At 35.9% G+C, this 21,967-nt stretch overlaps 5 protein-coding genes across 6 annotated transcripts; 2 read left to right on the top strand and 3 right to left on the bottom strand.

The window, feature by feature from the left end:
- Positions 1-235: 235 nt before the first annotated feature.
- On the top strand, positions 236-1,997 carry LOC111457574 (glucan endo-1,3-beta-glucosidase 14). 2 transcript variants are annotated; one of them, XM_023099858.1, is made up of 3 exons: positions 236-551; positions 620-1,650; positions 1,733-1,997. In XM_023099858.1, the coding sequence occupies exons 1-3, from the start codon at positions 482-484 to the stop codon at positions 1,808-1,810; spliced, it is 1,179 nt and encodes a 392-aa protein (XP_022955626.1). In that variant the 5' UTR covers positions 236-481; the 3' UTR covers positions 1,811-1,997. The 2 variants fall into 2 exon arrangements, with proteins under 2 accessions (XP_022955626.1, XP_022955627.1); XM_023099859.1 differs by having other exon boundaries at positions 241-533.
- LOC111457578 (protein LURP-one-related 5-like) lies at positions 1,966-2,961 on the bottom strand. Its single transcript, XM_023099864.1, has 2 exons — positions 2,615-2,961; positions 1,966-2,495 (listed from the first exon to the last, which is right to left on the bottom strand). Exons 1-2 carry the CDS (start codon positions 2,870-2,872, stop codon positions 2,112-2,114), a joined length of 642 nt encoding a protein of 213 aa, XP_022955632.1. The 5' UTR covers positions 2,873-2,961; the 3' UTR covers positions 1,966-2,111.
- A 5,113-nt stretch (positions 2,962-8,074) lies between these two features.
- LOC111457579 (pseudo histidine-containing phosphotransfer protein 6-like) lies at positions 8,075-9,622 on the bottom strand. The gene is made up of 5 exons (XM_023099865.1): positions 9,539-9,622; positions 9,234-9,364; positions 8,996-9,139; positions 8,228-8,300; positions 8,075-8,131 (listed from the first exon to the last, which is right to left on the bottom strand). The coding sequence occupies exons 1-5, from the start codon at positions 9,605-9,607 to the stop codon at positions 8,075-8,077; spliced, it is 474 nt and encodes a 157-aa protein (XP_022955633.1). The 5' UTR covers positions 9,608-9,622.
- Positions 9,623-13,585: 3,963 nt separating this feature from the next.
- On the bottom strand, positions 13,586-15,594 carry LOC111457475 (palmitoyl-monogalactosyldiacylglycerol delta-7 desaturase, chloroplastic-like). The gene is made up of 5 exons (XM_023099685.1): positions 14,873-15,594; positions 14,634-14,774; positions 14,417-14,557; positions 14,239-14,345; positions 13,586-13,973 (listed from the first exon to the last, which is right to left on the bottom strand). Exons 1-5 carry the CDS (start codon positions 15,437-15,439, stop codon positions 13,769-13,771), a joined length of 1,161 nt encoding a protein of 386 aa, XP_022955453.1. The 5' UTR covers positions 15,440-15,594; the 3' UTR covers positions 13,586-13,768.
- Positions 15,595-20,571: 4,977 nt separating this feature from the next.
- On the top strand, positions 20,572-21,967 carry LOC111458012 (palmitoyl-monogalactosyldiacylglycerol delta-7 desaturase, chloroplastic-like). Its single transcript, XM_023100492.1, has 5 exons — positions 20,572-20,597; positions 20,713-21,044; positions 21,125-21,472; positions 21,553-21,659; positions 21,748-21,967. Exons 1-5 carry the CDS (start codon positions 20,579-20,581, stop codon positions 21,965-21,967), a joined length of 1,026 nt encoding a protein of 341 aa, XP_022956260.1. The 5' UTR covers positions 20,572-20,578.

Below are 21,967 nucleotides of genomic sequence, written 5' to 3'. Positions count from 1 at the left end.
ATCAAGCATTTGCTCAAATCTTTGTTGTAACATGAGAATAGAAAGTGTCCCCAAAGCAAAAGGAAATGGATATTCCAAACCCCATCAAACATCTGTAAAACAAAACAAAAACAAAAACAAAAACAAAAAAAACACAGAAGAAAATGAAGATTTTCCAAGAAAAGTAGCAGATGAAAAGATAAAAGTGAGAAGAAAGGGAAGAATCTATTCTATGCCGCCTTAAAACAACTCCACTCTTTCCCTTCATGGAACTAAGAATAAACAACAAAGAATGTTCTTCCTCCTCATCAAACTTTGAATCATCTTTGAACGAAGGCTAAGAATCTATCCATTTTTGTAAAGCCATGGCCTCAGGAAACGCCCTCCTGCTACTATTTTTGGCCTACAAAACATTACACCCAACCCAATAGGCCACAACCCCACGTCTTTTTCTACAAAAGGAACTCTCTTTTCCTTCTCCTTTTGCGCCCCCTCCTCACAAATGACCACTTTTCCCCTTTTCCTCTGCTTCTTTTGTGCCATCTTCCTCAATGGTGTGTTCCAGCAAACAGATATTGTTTTTGTCCTTGAATTATGGCTTGAATTATGGCTAACAGTGGCGTTTTGTTTTGGTTTACAGGAGTGGATGCAGGTTGGACGTATGGAGTGAATTATGGAAGAATAGCAGATAATATACCACCTCCTGAAAGTGTGGTGACACTTCTGAAAGCTGCAAAGATAAAGAACATAAGAATCTATGATGCTGATCATGGAGTCCTGACGGCTTTCAAAGGTTCGGGTATTGAGATTGTGGTCGGTCTCGGGAATGAATATCTGAAAGACATAAGCGTCGGGGAGGATCGTGCGATGAACTGGATTAAAGAGAATGTTCAGGCGTTTCTCCCGGACACTCATATACGAGGGATCGCGGTTGGGAACGAGGTGTTGGGGGGAACTGATGTTGAGCTGTGGGAAGTTCTTGTGCCTGCAGTTAAAAATGTTTACAATGCTCTTTATAGGCTTCAATTGACAAGCATTGTGCAAGTTTCAAGTCCACATTCAGAAGCTGTTTTTGCAAATTCATTTCCACCTTCCTCCTGCATTTTCAAGGAAGATATTGTGCCAGTTATGAAGCCTCTTTTGGAGTTCTTCAACCTCATTGGCTCCCCTTTCTTCATTAATGCATATCCATTCTTGGCTTACAAGAATGACCCTCAACATATTGATATCGACTATGCACTTTTCAAGAAGAACAAGGGCATCTTTGATACCAAAACCAATCTCCATTATGATAACATGTTCGACGCTCAAGTTGATGCAGCTTACATTGCACTCGAAAAGGCTGGCTACCCGAAGATGCCCGTCATTGTCTCCGAGACTGGCTGGGCTTCTCATGGGGATGAGAACGAAGCTGGTGCTACTTTGAAAAATGCAAGGACATACAATCGAAATCTACGTAAGAAGTTGATGAAGAAGAAGGGAACTCCTTACCGTCCCAAAACCGTCGTCAGGGCTTACATTTTTGCTCTCTTCAACGAGAACTCGAAACCGGGGCCAACGTCTGAGAGGAATTTCGGTCTGTTCAAGGCCGATGGCAGCATTTCATACAATATTGGCTTCACCGGACTCAAACCTTCCTCTGCAGCACCCTCATCTCTTCTCTCTTTCAAGGTAACTTTTTCACATGTTTCTCTACTCATTGCTATCATATTATAACCTTACCTAATTACTATTGGATATCAAAAACTCGCAGAACCTTGGATTTGGCTGCTCTTATTCAATGATTCTCACAGCTTCCTCTGCTGTTCTTATGCTGATTCTTGCATCATAGAATCAAGCTTCAATGACATCAACACAACCACCTCAAGATCAAGCACTCTGTAAATTCTTTAACAGTGATTATCTGAATTTTTAAGAGACCAACGGATTGATTTTCATTTTTTCAACACAACATTTCAACAATGTAACACAAAGTTAAGGCTTTGCTTGATGATGATATTCAAATTCCATTATTTCCATTTCAGGCTATAAATGGTTAAATGTACACATTCATCACCATCCAAAAAAACTATAAACAACAGCATTAAAAGTAGAGGAGCCAATGGCTCGATCAAATAAACAAGCCCTCAAAATCAAACTAGTGTCCGATCTGGTTCGCCACCAATCCCGTCATCACCGCTTATCTGATCAAGAATAAGCACCAAAGCCATAGCGAAAGCCCCATCAAAACCAGGCTTTAAAGAAAGGGAAAACACATCTTTTCCAAGCACCACATTAGTCGAAGCATCAACTTTCCTTCTAATCTTAGCCACCGCCTCTTTCTTCACATTCAAAACTGTGCATAAACGCTGCCCAAATGACCCCTCGATCTGATACTCCTTACCGGGATTTCCATACATATCCACCGTCAAACTCGACGGTCCGATGATCGACGACCGTCGCACTCCAAAAACCGGTTTCTGCCCGTTGATCCTCTCCCGAAGATACCCTTCCCACCGTTGATGCAAACTCGGCCTCTGTTTTCGGAAAAAAACAGAGCAAAACGAAACAGAGTCAATAACTCAAACAAACAAGAACCCAAATCCAAAATTAGACAAAACCCACTTTAAATGAAGGAAAAAGAAACACAAATTACCTTGCGGCGGACTGTGAAGAGGCAATGACCATGAGGGTCCATGAGAACTAGTTCATCCCTGTAACGAGCATCAGGGCCATAGGAATCGACTCGAAAGACGAGCTTCCCTTTGCAGTCATAGACAGTGAAGCCGTCGCCGGCGAAGAAGAGAGACGTTTTCATGACAGTGAAGTGGGTGTCGGTGGTGGTGGTGGTGGTGGGAATGGATCCAATTCCATTACAGGAAAACTCAGAGTCATCAATGGAAGAAACCTTCATTTGGGTGCGTTAGTGGTGATGCAGAGAAACAGAAAGGTCTGTCCTTTTATGAAGAAGATGGGAAGTGTGGAATGAAGAAGAATGAGAAGTGGACAGAATTTAAAGGGTCGGCCTGACTGCTTAAAAGGATCAAAAATTGGAAAGTGATGAGAGTGGTGGGTCTGGTTTGAAAATAATGAACGCGGACCATAAAGTTTGACGTGTTGTAACTCGTAAGCATTCATATTTTTATCATCAATAAATTACAAATGTGAAGTTGTGGGCCCTCACTCCACCCCTTCGGGTCACCGTCCCCTTGCACACAACCCTCAACCACCGCTATCAGATGTTGTTTTTTCGAGTTTTTTGTCTAGAACTTTTCCTTAGTTCTTGGTCTGAAAGATCCGTGATCTTCTATTAGGAGAGAAAAATTATTGAGTCGTAGTTTCATTATTGATGGCTAGGACAACATTGTACGAAAATTAAAAGAACATATATTTAAGACGAATAATAAATGTATAATATAAAAATAAATATTTTTTAAACTATAGAAGTTAAATTAATAAATAAAAACATATATTTTAGTTTATACCTCAATAGAAATAAAAAAAAAATAATGAATAAAAAAAGATACAAAGGAAGGAACCGTGGTATGCCGACAGTACACTTAAAGCCAAAATTTTATGTTTATTTTCTGGTTTATATATTTTTCTAATATTTTATTTTGATTCTTCAAATCACATAAATATTTGTTTAGCTGTCATTATTCTTTAAAATATTTTTATTTTAAAAGTTCAAGTTAATTTCTTCAAATTCCATACCAAAATATGACCTCTAAAAATTACTTTTATCTATAAAAAAATTTACTTTATTATTTATCTTCTAAAAGTTTTTTTTTTTTTTTAAAATTTAACCAAAGTTTAAAAAAAACATTTTGTAATAAATGTGAAAATTATTAAAAAAAAAATTATGTCAAACAAGTATAAATTTATGGGAGAAAAAATTAATTTGAAAAAAAAGTATTATGTCAAAATAGGAATAAAAATTATTAATTTGTTCTAATATATTAATATTTACCATAAACTTTAAATTTCATTAAATACATATAAAAGAAATTATATAATTTATTAAAATGAGTGGATAAATGAAAGGAAAAATGAAAATAATAATAATAATAATAATAAAAAAGTGATAAAATTGAAAATTTGTGAAACTGAAAGTATATGAAAGATTAATTGGTAAAGTTGAGGAGACAACGATATAAACGTGATGGATATGAAAAGGAGAGAGATTTTAAAATTCACTCTACGTGGACACATTGTTTTATGGGCCATATCACTTTATCATTATTTTTCTAATATATAATATCAACTTTACTTTACGTACTATTATTATAAAATCATTTAAGAGATTATCGACTTCTTTTTAAATGAAAAAGAATCAAATTCGAAAATTATTCCACCGTTAATTATATCTATTACCACATTTTCTACGTAATAAGTTTATCTTTTTCTTTTTTTTTCTTCAACGAAAGATTCTATTATTCTTTTTAGAAAAATCGATTCATTTAATAAAGACAGTTACAGAAATTATGCATAGGAAAATCATTTTACTTATTTAATTAACTACCTTTTAAATGATTTTACTTTATTGTTGATTCCATTAAGAATGTATCGAGCTTATGAAAATATTTATTTGTGAACCAATAATTTAGAAAAATGAACCTTTATATTAATTGTTAAGATAACGGTAAAATATTGTTTACGGTAGAGAGTCCCTTACTTATATACTTATAATTTTATTATTTATTTTGGGACATATTCTCTAGTGATATAATTTAATTTATTTTTCAAAATTGAAAGAAAATAATTTAAAATAATGCATTTAACACGTTATTTGTTGAAAAATAATGTATGAAAAGAAAAGGACACATGGGGACATGACACTTTCTTGGCAATGAGGCTCCCAATCAAAACAATATCTCATAACGTTTACTCCAAGATTTTAACATTATGATTTAATTCCATCAATCTAGAAACTCTGATGTTTTTGTTACTTTCATCCAAATAATTTTTTTAGATTATAAATTTTTTCAATAAGAATAATCTTCGTTAAAGAACTTAACTCTCGATCCAACAATAAATTTTTTGGGTTTGATTGATTCATATTGTTCGGGTTGTTGGATGAAAGTGTCCCACATTGGTTAATTTAGGGAATGGTCATGAGTTTATAATCTAAGAATACACTCTTCGTTGGTATAAAGCCTTTTGAGGAAACCCAAAGTAAAGCCATGAGCACACTTATGCTCAAAGTGGACAATATTATGTCATTGTGGAGAGTCGTGTTCGTCTAACACAGGTCACTTGTTCGATTTTTTTTTTTTGGTCACTTATTCAATCAAGGTAAAATAAATAATCTAGAAAGGGACGTTTCTATTTGCAGGGGCTCGTTAAACTTAGAATAATGTTTTTTTAAAAAGGATATATTAAAAAATGTGACAAGTAAGTCATTTACTATTAGTATTATTATTATTATTTATTTTAATTTAATATTTTATGGGTCAATAATAATTAAAAATATATATAGTTGCAGTAAAGAACTTTCCGTTTTTTAAAGCAAGCAAACTCCTTACTTTATTAATTTGGTGAACCACTTTAATCTATTTTCCACCGACAAAAAAGTAATAAAGTTTCATTTTGTCCTTTTTTTTCCCATATAATTAATTAATTTACTATGCTGATAAAAGCCATGATTTCGAGTAAAAACTATCTCCATGCTTCCGACCAACTGAATATTCTACTATCCTTACAGACCAACATGGGTCGTTTTAGGATGTTTTATTTTCACTTACATGCATCCGACCAACTGAGTATTTTTTATAATCTAAATCTTCAATTCTAAAATAGGAACGGTTTATTAATATTATTAATATGGTCAAAGGATGAGTTTAGAGGGTATTAATGGAGGACAAAAGGAGAGGAAGAACAAAGGATGGTGGAATTTTGGAGACAAAAATGTGAGTCAACTTTATTGTTTGCCCTAACACCATTCATTAATTTGCTACCCTAAGTTTGACCTTATGCTCTTTCAAACTTTATTCTCATTTTTTTGCTCAAAAAGTCTAAATGTGACCACCAACAAAGCAACGGTTTCTAATTTTCTTCTATTAAATTATAATTTTCTTTTAATATTCTATAACTTTTAAATTCTTTTGTTAAACTAAATTATTCTTTTTGTTGACATAATCCTTCTAGTTAAAATCTTTTAAAAATGCGAGAGATTTGGTTATAATAAGTAAGAATAAAATCTTTGATAAGATTAAATGATTTTGGATGAAATTTAAAAGAAAAATACTATTTGCGATTAGGTTTTGTCATTTTTTTAGAAAAATTATAAAAACTACATGCAGAATACATTCCTCTTTAGAATTAACGAGATCGTAAGTCTTAGATAAATCTTCTTGAAAGGGATTGGTTAGAGGACTCAACCCAGTACTACTGGACTTAACTTTTTAAACTTAAGATCAAAAACTTTAGATTTTGTGTGGTCGATGTTTAGGTTGTAATGTATATTAAATATCATGTCATTACCAAGTATTCGTAGGATAATTTATGAAATTTGACTAAATTATATGTCAGGGTGTTCATACTCGATAACTCGACCAATCATAACTACCAAACCTAAACCATAAAGGTGGGGTTGAGTTAGATTTTTTTTTTTTTTTCGGTTTTGGTTGGGTTGAGTTTTTGCAAAATATTAAATTTGGTTCAGTTTGTGGGTTGACATTTTTTTTAATAGGGTCAACCAAATCAACCGGAGAAGAAGGTTAACAACCAACCCTACCTTACTATTAAAAGTATTAAAGAATATTTATAGTTGGTAATCGAGATTAGTGATGGATTGTGACTTGTAAATGTGACTGTAACATGTATTGTAGATAAATAGAATACTAAATAAAAATAATCCAACTCAATCGAGAATAGAGGGTTGAATTGGGTTATGAGTTATATTTAGGTTACTCGAGCCACAAACTCAACTTTTTTCAACCCAACTCAACTCAATTCGTATCGATCGTGGATTATATAAACGAAATTTAAATCATGATAAAATGTTATATTTATAATTAAGAGTCTAAATCATTGCATTAAAAAATTTAATATGTGAAGTACCAAAAGTCAAAAGGCGACACAAAGAACAAGTGGGCATATGGTCAAAGTGATAGGCATGCAGTGGGCCCAAATATTTATTAGAATTTGGATCACGTTTAATTCTCTCATAAATTATAATTTAGTTCTTTTTTTTTTTTTTTAATTTTTATATACCCTTCGAAAAAAAAATAAATAAATAAAAGAAGTTTCTTTGGGACCCACTTTCGTTTATATATAGTGTTTTAGGTCCCACGTTTTTTTTTCTTTTCTATAACATTAATTTTTATAAAAAGAAATTACTCAATCTTACATTAAATACTATTCTATTTTTTTTTTATTTAAAAATGCTTACAATATACACATTTTAACTCACTTAAAATTAGGTGTACCAACGTGACCCAATTAATTTAGTTTAAATAAATTAAGACTTTATAAATTGGATTGGTTCAGAATTTATTGGATTAAACCGAACTCAAATTTATTGTTAATTTTAAAATATATAATAGAATATTACAGATATATTTATTTATTTTATAATTATATTATTTATTCTCTGATCACACTCTTAAAAATAATTTTTAGCAAATGTAAATTTTTTTGAATTATGTTGTCCATCTTAATTAAATATTTAAAATAAATAATTAAAGATTATTTTAGAGACTTAACATTTTATTTTTATTATTATATTTTTTTAAAATAAATGATCAAATCAACTCGAACTAACCCAACAATTTAATGATGTATATTAAATTTAATAAGAGTTATTTGAATTAAAAAAGTTAAAAAAATAATTGGATTGGTTTAAAAATTGTCTGATGTAATTCAACTCAATCTACGAGCACGTAGACAAAAGAGGTAGAAACCATGAACGAACAATGGAGCGGTAACGGCGATGACCGAACTATAATCACTAACAAAGGCGAGAAAATATGAATGTGTACAAGAGGTTGAGATTAATGTGAATATAATATCATTAATTTGAATATAAGGTTACAACAATAAACCCAGTTTTTGGGAGAGAAAAAGAAATAGGGTTTTCCAATGGGGCATTCCATTATTGTTCTTTTTTTTCCCTTCAATTCTGGTGCATTGGGTACCTAACTCCTGCGCCCAGAACTCTTTGCTGCTCTATCTGCATCACATGCATTTTACAAAAAGAACCCAACTTTAGCTATCAAAAACCTGGCTTTGTGTTACAATTTGTGTAACATTTCAATCTTTACTTCACCTGAAACAGCTCGTGAAGTTTGCTCTTTAAATAACAATACTCGTGTTCAAGAACTTCCAACGTTCCCAAGCAACTGCAAACATACAAACACATGATCTAATATTACATTTTTAGTCATTGTAGCATCGTATTAAAGCAAAAAGTTTACATTCAGCAACCCCACGTCTAATAGGGAGAGGTTTCCACACCCTTATAAAGAATGCTTCGTTCTTCTCCCCAACTATAATGTGTGATCTCACGATCCACCCCTCTTCGAGGCCAGCGTGATGTGGGACCTCCCTATCCACCCATCTTCAAGACCCAGAGTCCTCACTGACACATCATCCCGTATCTGGCTCTGATACCATTTGTAAAAGCCTAAACCCACCGTTAGCCGATATTGTCATTTTTAGGTTTTTTCTTTTAGATTTTCACTCAAGGTGTTTAAAACTGGTAGACTAGAGAAACCCTTATAGGGAATGTTTACTTCTCCTCCCCAAATCTCACACACAAGAAATCTATGTTGTTGGGTCATGCAAACATGAACTCACCAAACATAAAACCCACAATTTAAGGTAAAAATGTAGGCTTTGTAGTGTACGTTTGTCCTTGTGTCTTGTTGGGTGCTTCAGAATCTTAAAAAAAGTGTGACCCAGTTGTTCTTTTTTTTTTTTTTTTTTTTTTTTGTTTCTTAAAAGAGGAAAGAAAATAAAAAATAAAAAAAGGGTTTGTTTGGAGATAATGATAAAAATTGAGGCTTTTATATAATAATAATAATAATAATAATACCCAGCACGGTTGTTTTGCTCAGAATTGGCTCGAAATGCAATGCAGACATTTCTGACTCTGTTGGCTCCTATGCTTGAGCTGCTCCCCATCAGCTGATTCAAATGGTTTCCCATTTTCTTGTAGTCTGTTAACTCTCTCTCTATTCTGTCCAATCCAAACAAACCTTAACCCCATCAATAAGGATATCATTCCTTCTTTTGTGTGTATGCATCACAACTCGAGTTCCAGATACACTTACAACAATGCTCTAAGATTCTTCAACAGCCTCTCCGATTCTTGAAAGTAAATGTTGACTACTTCCGACACAAAATTTGGTGAGCTCTCATCTTCAAGCTGTTGCAATTGTAAGAACTGTTCGTCTAATATCCCCTAAATTAACAATTAAATTTACACGTTTAAAGTTTTAAAATTCAACCCTTTTAATATAAACTCTTTTTACACAAAAGTTTCATTTTTGAGAAGTTATCGAATGATTGTGCATGTAATCTATCACTAGCAGATATTGTTGTAGCAGAGAAAAAGATGAATAGTGGAAGAATTTACTTGGTGGAAGAGTAAGGCGAGTAAGCGATTCATGTCGGCTCGCAACCTGTCGGCCCCGAAGCCAAGCATCCACAGAGGCAGACCCGTTTTGGCTGATGGACAAAAATTCAAAAGCCTCCAACGCCAATTAGGTTTCCCAAAAACAATACTCCCTTAACTAATTACCTTCCTGAAAGAACCTTAAAGCTTTTGCCTTTTGGGGTTACCCTTCAATAAGATGGCAACCCTAGTATTTAAAGGCAATGCTCAAGTAATCCACAACCATCTTACCATATGCTAGAGTAGAGCGTGGACTACACGAGCCAATCATCTTCCTCCACGTGTAGAGAGTGGAGTTCACGTTTTAGATTGAGATGGTTATGAGATGGGTCAAAGCGTGCTGGATTTGGGACTCGTTCGAGGTAAGAATGTGGGGTATCAAGTAGACAAAATGTAAGAGAAGAACGGTGGTGGAAGTGGAATGGGAGGATGACCTGCTCCGCCAGTAGCCCGTAAGCCCGCGTGCTGTCAGAAGGAAGCGGCGGGGGGGAATTAACAGAGTGACTCCCACCCGACAGCCACCTGCAGCCGGTTGCCTGTCAGATTGTGACAGTCGCCATTTTTTTTCTTGTTGGACGCTGAGAAGCTGCAAAACACATGGTCTCGAGGGGTTACATTGTTAAAGCCCAAAACTTTTTGGTTGCCCACTTTTTTGTTTGAGTGTTGTATTGGGACCATCATTTTTGGGAGAGGCCTTGGAGTTTGGAGCTGTAGGCTGCGTGTGACACATGGGTGGAGCTCCCCGTATGGAATTAGGGTTCCATTCTGTTAGACGACCACTACTCTTCACAATGGTATGATATTGTCCACATGGTTTTGCTTTGGGCTTCCCCAAAATACCACATATCAATGGAGAGAGTATTCTTTGATTATAAACATATGACTATTTCCTAAATTAGTCGATGTGGACTTTCATCATTCAACATATTCTACTTCGAATATATTCTCAATTCAAACATATCTAAGTGAATAAGACACAACCTACTACGGTAGAAATTGATAGTTCGATCTTGAACGATTTTCAAAACCCGTAATTTTAAGAGAAATTGTTTGTTTAGTGTTAAAATATGGATGAAAAAGAGAGAAAAGTGGTTTACGAGTTTTCAAATGGTGATGATGGGCACTTCATTTTACTCTCTCTTTCGGTGCCATTTGAAGAATCACTGAATTACAGGTTGACTAACTGAACAATAATAAGACCATTCATTTGCTTTCTTCCAAGTTGGTGATGTGACTCATTATATTTTTCATTGTTGGATGGGTTTTGTTTATAGGTCATGTTTTTACGAGCATATATAGTAGTATGAATTAAGACATCTCAATGATATAATATTAATGCAACATAAAGAATCAAGATTCATTTATGCAACAAAGATTTTAAGATAAGCTAAGTTCAAATTCTATAATTAATATTATCTATTAATTTCATGTTTTGAATAAAGTCTAATGATATTAATTAAGATAAGAACAAATAATATGATAATAAGAAAGGTGATAATGATTTAATGAAAATATAAAAAGAATATGTTGGAATGAATGTAAGAAGCAAATGATGGTTTAAATTATGCAGGCAATATATTAAAGTCATGAAAAGCAGCAGTTTTGGAATGCATTATTTAAAGTTAAATTGAAGAGAGCATAAATGGGATTATGGGATAACAAATAATTTAATTAACCCTTCTTCGTGAAGCATGTTTCATTCCTTAATAATTACCTCCACTTCCTCGCCAACCTATGCATGCTTCTTACATATGCACTCGTCACCAAACACACATCCAATTTTTCCCATTCTTATGTTTTTTTTTTTTAATATTTCATTCGCTCGTTAGATTTAATATATTCGACGAGTCATGTTGGTAGAGTAGAAAAATGCAAACACATGCAAATATGATTGTGGTGAGGCTTAAAACTTAGTCTTAGATTCGAGTTCTTTTCTTATACCTAATTACTTTTTGAATCCAAGTTTATTCAACCACACGACGTTTGTACGTGCATGTTCAATCATTTGCTATACAACTTACTAGGCCAAGTCAAATGATTCGCTTCTACGTTAGGCTAAGTCATTCAACTCGATCTTGCCTCTACTAAGTTTCCAATTAACAAGACTCACATGTCTTGACGTTGTCTCAAGTCACGGGGTGTTGTTGGCTATTGCAGCTCACTGGGTCATGCCATCGAGGACGGGCTCACGTGTCGTTCATAATATTGAGACATTCTAAACATCCATCCATTCAGGTTCTATTGAGGCATTGGACCCTCCCATGTCCATATCATGTCGTTTACAGATTCCGTACTAGATAGCGGGTTTATGATCCAACCTCTAACACATGGGTTAGAGTGTAATATCGACACACCCGTGCTATTCTGTACTGTCCTTGAAAAACCCATTTCAAAGGAAGTTGCCCGAGACACTCTATCTTGCAATGCTCGTCCTCATTGTGACATACATATGTGCCACAGGGTAGCTTGCTTAGACCACATGATCTAGGGTGGTGGAGAGCTGACACTGTGCATCCCTTATAGCACATTTTGAGGCATTTTCTATCTTTACTGAGGTTTCATCTTTCATATTGACGAACTTAAGTCCAGAGCCGCATGCCGAAACTCATATTGAAATCCCAATATTTGATGTTAAGGCCCAAGGCCTACCCGACCCTCTTCGAGCTTATCTTCGACACTCGTGTCGTCTCGTTTTCTCGAACCTTGTGTACGCCTCAATTTAGCTTAAATGCACATTTTTGGTGTGCTGGATGATGCAACATCTACTAGATTACATCATGACACTTCTCAATCTTCACCTCCTTGTGGCGGATTGGTTTTTTTCTTTTTCTATTTTTTTTTTTTGAAAAAAACTTCTCCAAACAAGTTAGAGAAACATGGAATAACAAGAAGAAAAGAAAAAGAAACACTTTCATGTTAAAGCCACGCTTTCTGTGTTGTCGTGCACATGTAGAATGGAAACTATTTTACACAAAACAAAAAAAAGAAACATTCTTTCCATTGTACTTTTTAAAGGCATAATATCATGAACTTTGTTTTGTTTGGTTTCTTAATCTTCTCTCCTTGTTAGCTTCGAAATTCCAAATGTCGGAGGGAAGTGTGTTTTTTTTTTTTTTTCTTTCCCAAGTTTCCCTACAAAACAAAAAAACCCTTTAAAGTGGTTGTTTTTCGTCTTTTGTTTTGCTTTCTTTGTCTTCTTTTCATTTTCAAAACCCATTAATTAGCTTATTATAAGCTCCTTCATGGCTGCCTTTGTCTCTCACACATTCCTAAACCCATTGCTCGAGGCTTTCACTTCCTTATGTCTCATTTCTTCTGAATTATTTCACCATTTTTGTCATGCTTCTTTGTCCTAAACTTATTTCATGATGTGCATTTGAAGTGTCCTATGAAAATACTTTGGTTGGTAGATTAACGAGCTTAGACCTTAATCATGCATCAAGTACACTCGATCGAAACCCTAACTAACTGATGCTCCTTTGCATAACTCGCAAAATATTTGGTTAGTTAACCATATTCATTGAGTATTTGAACTTGAAATTAAAATAAGAATGAGTTCACTTGTTAGGTGTACATATACTCACAAAGGCAATCCATTTCTGACATTTTTCTTCGAGTTGACCTAGATTCGTGTTAAGGGAACAATTTTGTAACAGCCCAAACTCACTACTGGTAGATATTGTTTGTTTTGGTTCATTATCTATCACCGTCAACCTCACGATTTTTAAAACGTGTCTAAAGGAAAAAGTTTCCATATCTTTATAAGGAATGCTTCGTTTCTCTCTCCATATCACCATCCCCTATTAGGGTGGATTGTGAGATTCCATTTGGATTGAAGAAAGGAACAAAGTGTTTCTTATAAGAATATGAAAACCTTTCCCTGGTAGATGCGTTTTAAAACTGTGAGACGGATAACGATATATAACGAACCAAATAAGAAAATATCTACTAGAGGTGGGCTTGAGCGGTTACAAATTTCGAGTAGAGTACTCTTTTTATTCATTCATGTTTTAACACGTTAAATGATTTGTTCATAAGTGAATTATGTAACGTTCAACAATTCTAATACTTTCCAATTGAAATGTTATCCCTCTATGTATATTTTGCCTCTAGAAACCATGTGGATGTCAAAATGAGAGGACATACAGTTTCTGGTTTTGAGATATGGCTTACAAAAAAGTTAGTATAAAATCATGTGGTATTGATAATAGCTAATTTTTCTTTCTGAACTTGTGTTGGTATCTTCACATCGGTAGCCAAACCAAGAGCTTGAAGAAGCCGAACCACGTACCATGTCATGTCAAGCTGCCACCACTCTAGGCCATGTCGGGCCGAGAACTCGAACGCGTGGTGGTTGTTGTGCCATCCCTCCCCAAATGCAAGCAATGCCACCCACCTAGCCAACAAACACATTACACTCGGTCCCTACAACGTTCTTTTAAGCATTTGAAAAGTCATACAAGACGTGTCCTAAATTTCTATAGCTTCCAAGACATGAGAATAACTTGCAAACTTGTAACATCGATAACAAAAATGAAGCTTTTATGACATTAGTGAAATAACTCGGTCTCTATGAATGAAACTCTAGGTAGCGTAGGACGTTAAAACTATTGTATCGACGATATTTCGATCGAGAAGTTGATGGAAACTTAAGAATTTACCAATTGTTTCTAGACAAATCCCCTGTTTTCCAAGCTTGTTTTCCCCAAACATGGCAAGCTGAATTCACCAGCCAGGTGATGTGGTATACCCAAACTATTCTCACACCCTGTAATCAAGAACAAAACACAAGCTTTACAATTGGTTAATCAAGGCAAGAAAAAGAAGAATCGGTCTTACCATTCCCCAAACAATGAATGGGAACCCTCCAATTGCATAGAGCAAAGCAGCAAGAGCAATGGGATGAAGAAGATATGTATTCTGAATGAACCTGTAAAATGGCTGCTTCTGCAAATCCCCGACATTGTTTGGCTCACCACACTAACAAAAGAACACATAGGTTTGAAATTCAACACTAATTTGTGGTAAAATTTAAGCGATGGTATTGAATTCTCACCCTCTGAACTATAGAATTGGTATCAAACAGCCAACTCATATGGCTAAACCAAAACCCTTCAATTGGACTATGTGGGTCTCTTTCTGAATCACAAAATTGATGGTGATATCTATGGGTACTAACCCAATCTATTGGATTTCCCTGAAAGAGAATTGAAAGAACCGAAACAGAGTAAGAAACAGATTACGAAACAGAGTTTGAAGACTGGCTAAAAAAAACAGGGGATTTGTTTTTAGAACCTGAAGGGCTTGAACTCCACAATAGGCGAAGAGATATTCGAGCCATTTGGGAAGTTTGAAGCTCCGGTGAGAGAGATTTCGATGAAATGAAAGGGTTATGCCGAAAAGACCAGTGGCAATGTACAGAGAAATCGCAACCCAAAAAGCAGCCCAATTGAACTGAAATGGAGCCAACAGAGTGAGTAAATGCGTCGCCACCACAACTCCTGCGGTTCCGATGTCTAATGATGTCCATTTCCGACCCCAAAACACTTCCCTCTGCCGCCTCACCACCACGTCCGACAACAAAATCCTCCTTCCATCCACCGCAGCCAGCGGCGTTGGCGGCGTTGGCGACTGTGACTCAAATGCCTCTGCCGGCGGTGGAATTGCTCTGTTTTGAATCTGAATTGGCGAATTCAGTTTTAGGGCTTTGAAATCACAACGACCCACATAATTTAAGGGTAATGGGTCACCAGGGATCGGAGTTAAACGAATGATCGGCAGGCGTGGACGGTGGATTTCGCGGCGGAGGGATGTTAAGCGGTGGAATTTGGAATGGGTCGGTCGAGAATTGAGAAGCGCCATAGGAAAAAAGCAGCCGACTCTGAAGTAAGCAACCGTTTGTGGGGAGTTAATAAATGGAAGGGAAAAGTTGTCAGTTTGTGAAGGAATCAGAGACGATTAGTGTGCGAACAGAGTTGTGGCTTGTGTTCATTCTCAAACAAAACGGAAAAGAAAAAGAAAAAGAAAAAGGGTTTAAAGAAAAAAGAGACGAAAAGGAGATAAGGTGGAAATGGAACAATGAGATTTCTGAGTTTGGGGAGAGAAATTTCAACCAGATATTTCGATTTCTTTAAGATAACCCAAAACCCAGTTTTTGTTTTCAATTTTAAAAACAAAGAATATCGTTCTAATATGTTATCCTCTAAAGTTTAAGAATTTATTAGACATTTTGAAAATACACTTCAGACTTACTTATAAATTTAAATCATTTAAAATTCGTGTTCATGCTCTTGAATTCCAAACGCATGAATGGTAGGGTTGTAGCATAATTTTCACGTTTTGGATTTCTTTTCTTTCTTCATTTCGCCAAACCCAAAAGTCTATGGCCTAAAAGATGTTCATCACATTGTAAAACGGCTAAGAGAGAGATGATGGCCGGTGACATGATGTGGTCAAGAATGAAGATTCATGTCAAAGTTTGAAAGTTGATTTAAAATGTATTTTTAATATATTTTTATGTATCACTTATTCTAGAAACTTTAGTGGTATTTCAAAACTTTAGTGGTATTTCAAACCATGGGTAATTACAGCTCTAGAGGTAAAATCACATGGTGATTTAATAGAAGAGATGTCACGGAGTAAGATCAGGTTATATATAGTGACGTAAATTATGTCATGTAATGTTGTGTTATGCTATTGACTTTGTGATGATGTCTTTTTGATATATGTTATCGTATGATATGCTATACACACCATGTTAGCATGATTATTTTTAAGATTGTAAAATGTGTGATATGCCAAGAATGTATTCATGAAAATGTTTATGTATGCAGATTTACAGCTATGGGGATTTCATACATTTTTGTGTGTCATATGCATCGAGATACTTCTCCGTTATGATTAGTATGAACGCGTATCTTACGACATTTATGTTCACATGATGTTATGGTACGATATTGTACACACCATAATACTATACAAACCTCTTTCACTCCATGGCCGCTAGCTGAAGGGCAGGCTCAGAGGTACGTATTTGGCCGCCTAATGGGTCCATGTGCATGTATGTGAGCCGTGTGTAGAGGAATACTATACATACAATTTTAGCCTCGGCTAGAAAGCATAGTCTAAGGCCATGAAATGATTTCATGAAAGTGTAATGCTCCTAATTTTCTTTAACCTAATTAGTGCGTTACCTTGCATTCATATGACAAAAGTGCAAAAATTCATATAAGACAATCTCAATAGCGACGACATGTTCATTATTATAAGTAGTTCGTAACTGGAAAATCAATAGCAACGACTTGATTGGAAAATCAATCAACAATTAACTAGGGGAAACAATTGCAAATTATTCGAAAGAATCTCAACAAGACGTCTACGACACTATAAGCCCTCTCTAAGACTTCCATGGCCTTCGCAACGTTCACCGCCAACCGTACATGGGAGCCTTGCTCTTACCTGAAAATATAGGTAGTACGTGGCTTGAGTATTATATAAAATACCCAGTAAGTCGCCCCACTGTTGGGGTTAAGCATACAATACACATTCAGGACACAAGCAGTTCACACACAACACACATGCACAATCACAAGCAAAGAAAAGCAAACATGAGGGGGCTACCTTCCATTCCCCTTTTTACATGGCCTTAGGCCTTGACTTTATCCGGGCAGGGTGGATGCGTGGTACTTCTTCACGCACGGCCCACATACGTCAATGTGGGCCCACCAGGTGGGTTCGTATTAAACCCCCTAGGCCTAGCTTGGTCGGGTACGCATGACATACGTTACTAGACGCCACAGAAAAGGAGGAGGTTCGCATGATATCATAACGAGCATAATATCGAGTGTACGCGTTCGTACCATCATTACATAACATGCAGTAACCCTATGCATAAGACACAATATGCATGAGGTCACTAATGCCTACCCCCATGGCATTGCACGTACATCGTTTCATTTCCCTCATCGCGTTACATAGCATGACTTAATGAAACATCATATGAGTGTATTGTAGTACACCAGTCAACACATCCATGACACGTAACACTCCCAACACATTCATGACATGTCAATTAATTTCATGCATACAGGGTAAACAATTCATGGCAACAACATCGCATACATGAGCATGACATACATCGACATTTCACCACAAGAAAATACATAGCATAGCATACATTGGCATTTCACAGCAAGATAAACTCATGGCATAGCATACGTTGACAGCACACATGGTACGTGCGAAGGCCACAGTGTACGCATCATTACACATAGATAACTAACGCCAACAGTAAGGATACTATCTCCTTGGCCTTGGCCGAAGTCACTCTCGTCGCTAACTTTGGTGCCTAACTACCCTTATAAGATCACATGATATACTTAGAGTCCTTTCACAACTAGCCCTTATGCCTAACTATCAAGGTACGCTCTTATCACAACCTGGTTTTTATCGAAGTGGAGTTATACTGATCTTAGATGGTTGAAACAAGGGTGGGAATGGTTCCAGAAGGGTTGGAAACCTAGAAACCGATATGTTATTCGTATACCGAGCCGTTAAGCCGAGCTGCCGAGCCGCCAAGCCACGTCGCCGAGCCGAGCCGCAGAATGCAATGGAGCCGCCGATGAAGCCGAAGTGCCGAGCCGACGAGCTGCGAAGGTCACTAATGGCGCATGGTTTTTGGACGCGTTTGGTGTCGCTGGTCTTGGGCTGGAATGGAAACGCAGCCTAGTGACGGTGTCCGAGTGCGGCCTGCAGGGTACGGGTCGTACGCTGGCTACGGCGAACTCGCGGGATACCTGAAGAACCGACCTGCGCCCGCTGCTCTGTCTTCCTCACTTGAGAGTCCCGACGAACCCTAATCGCTGAACTTGACTACCGTCGCCGATGAGATCATCGTCGTCCGTTCGTCCCTGACGGTGCGTCTGTCCTCCTTGTCACGAAGTACCCCAGCGTTGGTTCACTCCCACCTAAGGCTCGCAAACGTCCGAAGTCTCGCGGCGTTATCCATCCCCCATCTCAATCTTACTGCTTCTCTCTCATGGTACAACAACGACTCAACAGAAGGGTGGCTACTTAGATACCCTAGGGTTTAATGTGGGGACTCGAGAAAATAGTACGTTCTCTTAGCAACCATCGCAGAGGTTTTTTTTTTTTTTTCTAGAACGCGTATCGTTACAAAAAGGGACCTAGGTCCCTCCATGATTGATTGTATATGTATTTTCTGACCCCAATAATGGGATCACTATATATTCAAGTCACGTGCTACTCTTACTTTTTCATGTAAAGGAAATGCTCCTTTGCATGGATGAAAACGTCACGATGACGGCTATGGAACTACAGCTAGGGTAACACATTTCATGATATTTGTATCCCTTAAGTTAGATCATGTCATTGTTTAATTCGCTTCTTTGTTTCACTTAACTTTTACGTTATCTGTTTAACGATTTTATTATAAACATATACGTCTATGATACCATCTTGAAATTATTTTTGCATGGATGAAAACGTCACGGTGACGGCCGTGGAACTACAACTAAGGTAACACATTTCATGATATTTGTATCCCTTAAGTTAGATCATGTCATCACTTCTTTGTTTCACTTAACATTTAACTTTTACGTTATCTGTTTAACGATTTTATTATAAATATATAAGTCTATGACACCATCTTGAAATTATTTTTAAAATTTTTTTCACGTTTCATAATTAATTCATCCATATAGTACCTACTTTTATTTCAATTGTTAAAATAGTCGTTACATATTACGAACCAAACCTAAGGGTATTCTAGTTAATGACTTACTACAATAAAATTGAATGGAATTACAAAGATTCGTCACCGACCAAAGATTGGATATTTATAATGCATTAGATATATTGAACAAAAGATTTAAAAAAGTCATCAAAGTGTTGCTATTCAATAGTTTTCATTTAATATTACGTTCACATCTATTGACAATAAGGTTCTGATATTAAGTACAAGAAATTGGGCTGTTAGGTGATAGGTTATCATCAACATCTACAATAGTTCAATCCAGTTACTAATAGAACATTATAAATTAATAACAATTAACTTACAAAGTAATACTTGTTACATCAATGGTAATGGTAAAAATTTGATGTAACGATCCTATTTTTTCTACTACTTATATGATATGACTATTATATGTGAAAAAAATTCATTTAAAACATTTAATAAGACTTATGAGCAACATTTGTAAAGTCATTTAAAATAAAGATAGACATCAATGACATAATAGACATGCACGCCTTGATCTATTCTTCCAATCTTTCATTACTTAGTTGATTTTGATCTTTCAATCGAAAAATCTTTCATTACTTCGTTGATTTTGATCTTTCAATCGAAAAAGGTTTCAACGCTGTCCGACCCCCTTTGATTTTTCAAATATTTTTCTGAACATGTTTTTTTTGATATAGAAATGTGGTTTTTTTGGAACCACCATTAAAAAATTAGAATTGATTATTCTTGGTTCTATGACCTTCATGAACAGTAGGTAGGAAATACAATCACATGCAATATGGTGGGATCTATCCTTTCGTAAAAATATCATGACATGACCTTGAGTTTTGTTTTCTAGTCCGGATAGAATTAGATGTGTAGTACTTCTTTACACATGACTCACATGAGCGCCTCTAGAACTTGTCTCGTCAGGTGAGCGCCCCTAGGAGTTGTCTCATCAGGCTAGCGCAAGATCATGCTACTTTTGTACTAATAACAATGGAAAATATCCAGATACACTTAAAATACATAAATGATCAAGTCAATATTTGTGAGATATGTTTGAGGGAGGTCATAATAATGGTAGGGTAAAGCAGAAAATTAGGGTAGAAGAGATAAAAGAGGAGAAGATTGTTGCAACAAATTTAGAATTGACTCGACTAATTCATACTCAATTACCCTTTTAACAGAATCACCCTTTCACAACATTCGCCCTTTATTCAATCCATTCAAGCTCTCAACACAACTATTCAACCGCCTCAATGCATAGACTTCTTTTGGGTATGAGTTTTTCTTTTTGTTTCAATAATACTATGTTACTCGACGAGAACGTCGTTATTCGTTATTATTATTTTGGTCGAAGATATAATATCATAACCAATTGAACCTATGACAGAGGAGGAGGGGAAGCCTCGTCCAGCGTTGCTAACGGATGCCTCAAAGCAAGAACCAAAGGAAATGGTGAAGCCTCCAAGATCATTTTGGAGGAGAAAATGGACTAAATTAGACAAACGCGTTGCTCATGTTATTTTACTTTTGCATCTCCTTTGTATTTTGGCACCATTTCATTTCACCTGGCCTGCATTTCGGGTAGCCGTCACATTGCAGATTATCACGGGTCTTTTTGGAATGACTATATCGTACCATAGAAATCTTGCTCATAAAAGTTTCCAAATTCCTAAATGGCTCGAATATTTGTTTGCTTATTGTGGAGTTCACGCTCTTCAGGTTTGCTCTCTTTTTACTATACACATTTATTTTAATAGATATTCACTTTGTTTTGATTTTTATTGTTTTATGAATTTTAGGGTGATCCAATTGATTGGGTAAGTACGCATAGGTGTCACCATCAATTTGTTGATACCGAACGAGACCCACATAGCCCTATTCAAGGGTTTTGGATGAGTCATATAATGTGGCTTTTCGATTCCTACACTTTGACCGACAAAGTTTCTCCAAAGTATTCTAGTGATCTTCAGAAGATAGAAAAAAACATGTTTGTATATTTCTCGAAGTATAGAAAACCCGAGAACGTTGGCGACCTGGAGAGACAAACCTTTTATAGATTTATTCACAAGACTTATCTTCTCCATCCCATGGCTCTTGCAGCCATACTCTACACCGTTGGAGGATTTCCTTTTCTTATATGGGGAATGGTACTATAAAATCACACTTATTTGTTTTATTTGATCAATAAATCATGAACGAACGAATATAACTTTATCGACGTTATCAGTGTGTTAGGATCGTAGTGATATTTCACTCAACATTTATGGTGAATTCGGTATGCCACATGTGGGGACAACAACATTGGAGAACGGGCGATTTGTCAAGAAACAATTGGTAATTTTCCATTTCTTTCTTTATCATATGTTTAAGTTCAACAAGAAAGATCGAATCATAACATAACATTTGGTTGATATGGTTAAAGGTGGGTTGGTTTGACTTCATTTGGAGAAGGATGGCACAATAACCACCATGCTTTTAAGTATTCGGCTAGGCTTGGGCTTGAATGGTGGCAACTTGACGCTGGTTGGTATGTTATTAGGATTTTACAGGTCATTGGATTGGCTACTGATGTAAAATTACCCTCTCCAGCCCACATGCAAGCCCTAGCTTTGAACAAACCAGAGGATCATCTTTTAAAATGA

The sequence above is a fragment of the Cucurbita moschata genome, unplaced genomic scaffold, assembly GCF_002738365.1.
Source record: "Cucurbita moschata cultivar Rifu unplaced genomic scaffold, Cmos_1.0 Cmo_Scf00020, whole genome shotgun sequence".
Taxonomy (NCBI): domain Eukaryota; kingdom Viridiplantae; phylum Streptophyta; class Magnoliopsida; order Cucurbitales; family Cucurbitaceae; genus Cucurbita; species Cucurbita moschata.
The sequence above is the reverse complement of the archived record's forward strand: the minus strand, read 5'-3'. Positions and strand labels throughout refer to the sequence as shown.

Excerpts from the sequence above, each read along its gene's own strand:
- LOC111457574 (XM_023099858.1), top strand. The coding sequence starts at position 482 with ATGACCACTTTTCCCCTTTTCCTCTGCTTCTTTTGTGCCATCTTCCTC. Across the intron at positions 552-619 it reads TGGTGTGTTCCAGCAAACAG|GAGTGGATGCAGGTTGGACG; the intron begins ATATTGTTTTTG and ends TTTGGTTTACAG. Across the intron at positions 1,651-1,732 it reads CATCTCTTCTCTCTTTCAAG|AACCTTGGATTTGGCTGCTC; the intron begins GTAACTTTTTCA and ends AAAAACTCGCAG.
- LOC111457578 (XM_023099864.1), bottom strand. The coding sequence starts at position 2,872 with ATGAAGGTTTCTTCCATTGATGACTCTGAGTTTTCCTGTAATGGAATT. Across the intron at positions 2,496-2,614 it reads TCTTCACAGTCCGCCGCAAG|AGGCCGAGTTTGCATCAACG; the intron begins GTAATTTGTGTT and ends TTCCGAAAACAG.
- LOC111457579 (XM_023099865.1), bottom strand. The coding sequence starts at position 9,607 with ATGCTTGGCTTCGGGGCCGACAGGTTGCGAGCCGACATGAATCGCTTA. Across the intron at positions 9,365-9,538 it reads TCGCCTTACTCTTCCACCAA|GGGATATTAGACGAACAGTT; the intron begins GTAAATTCTTCC and ends TTGTTAATTTAG. Across the intron at positions 8,132-8,227 it reads AACTTCACGAGCTGTTTCAG|ATAGAGCAGCAAAGAGTTCT; the intron begins GTGAAGTAAAGA and ends CATGTGATGCAG.
- LOC111457475 (XM_023099685.1), bottom strand. The coding sequence starts at position 15,439 with ATGGCGCTTCTCAATTCTCGACCGACCCATTCCAAATTCCACCGCTTA. Across the intron at positions 14,775-14,872 it reads GTGGAGTTCAAGCCCTTCAG|GGAAATCCAATAGATTGGGT; the intron begins GTTCTAAAAACA and ends ATTCTCTTTCAG. Across the intron at positions 14,558-14,633 it reads CCAATTCTATAGTTCAGAGG|TGTGGTGAGCCAAACAATGT; the intron begins GTGAGAATTCAA and ends TTCTTTTGTTAG.
- LOC111458012 (XM_023100492.1), top strand. Across the intron at positions 21,045-21,124 it reads GTGGAGTTCACGCTCTTCAG|GGTGATCCAATTGATTGGGT; the intron begins GTTTGCTCTCTT and ends TATGAATTTTAG. Across the intron at positions 21,660-21,747 it reads GATTTGTCAAGAAACAATTG|GTGGGTTGGTTTGACTTCAT; the intron begins GTAATTTTCCAT and ends ATATGGTTAAAG.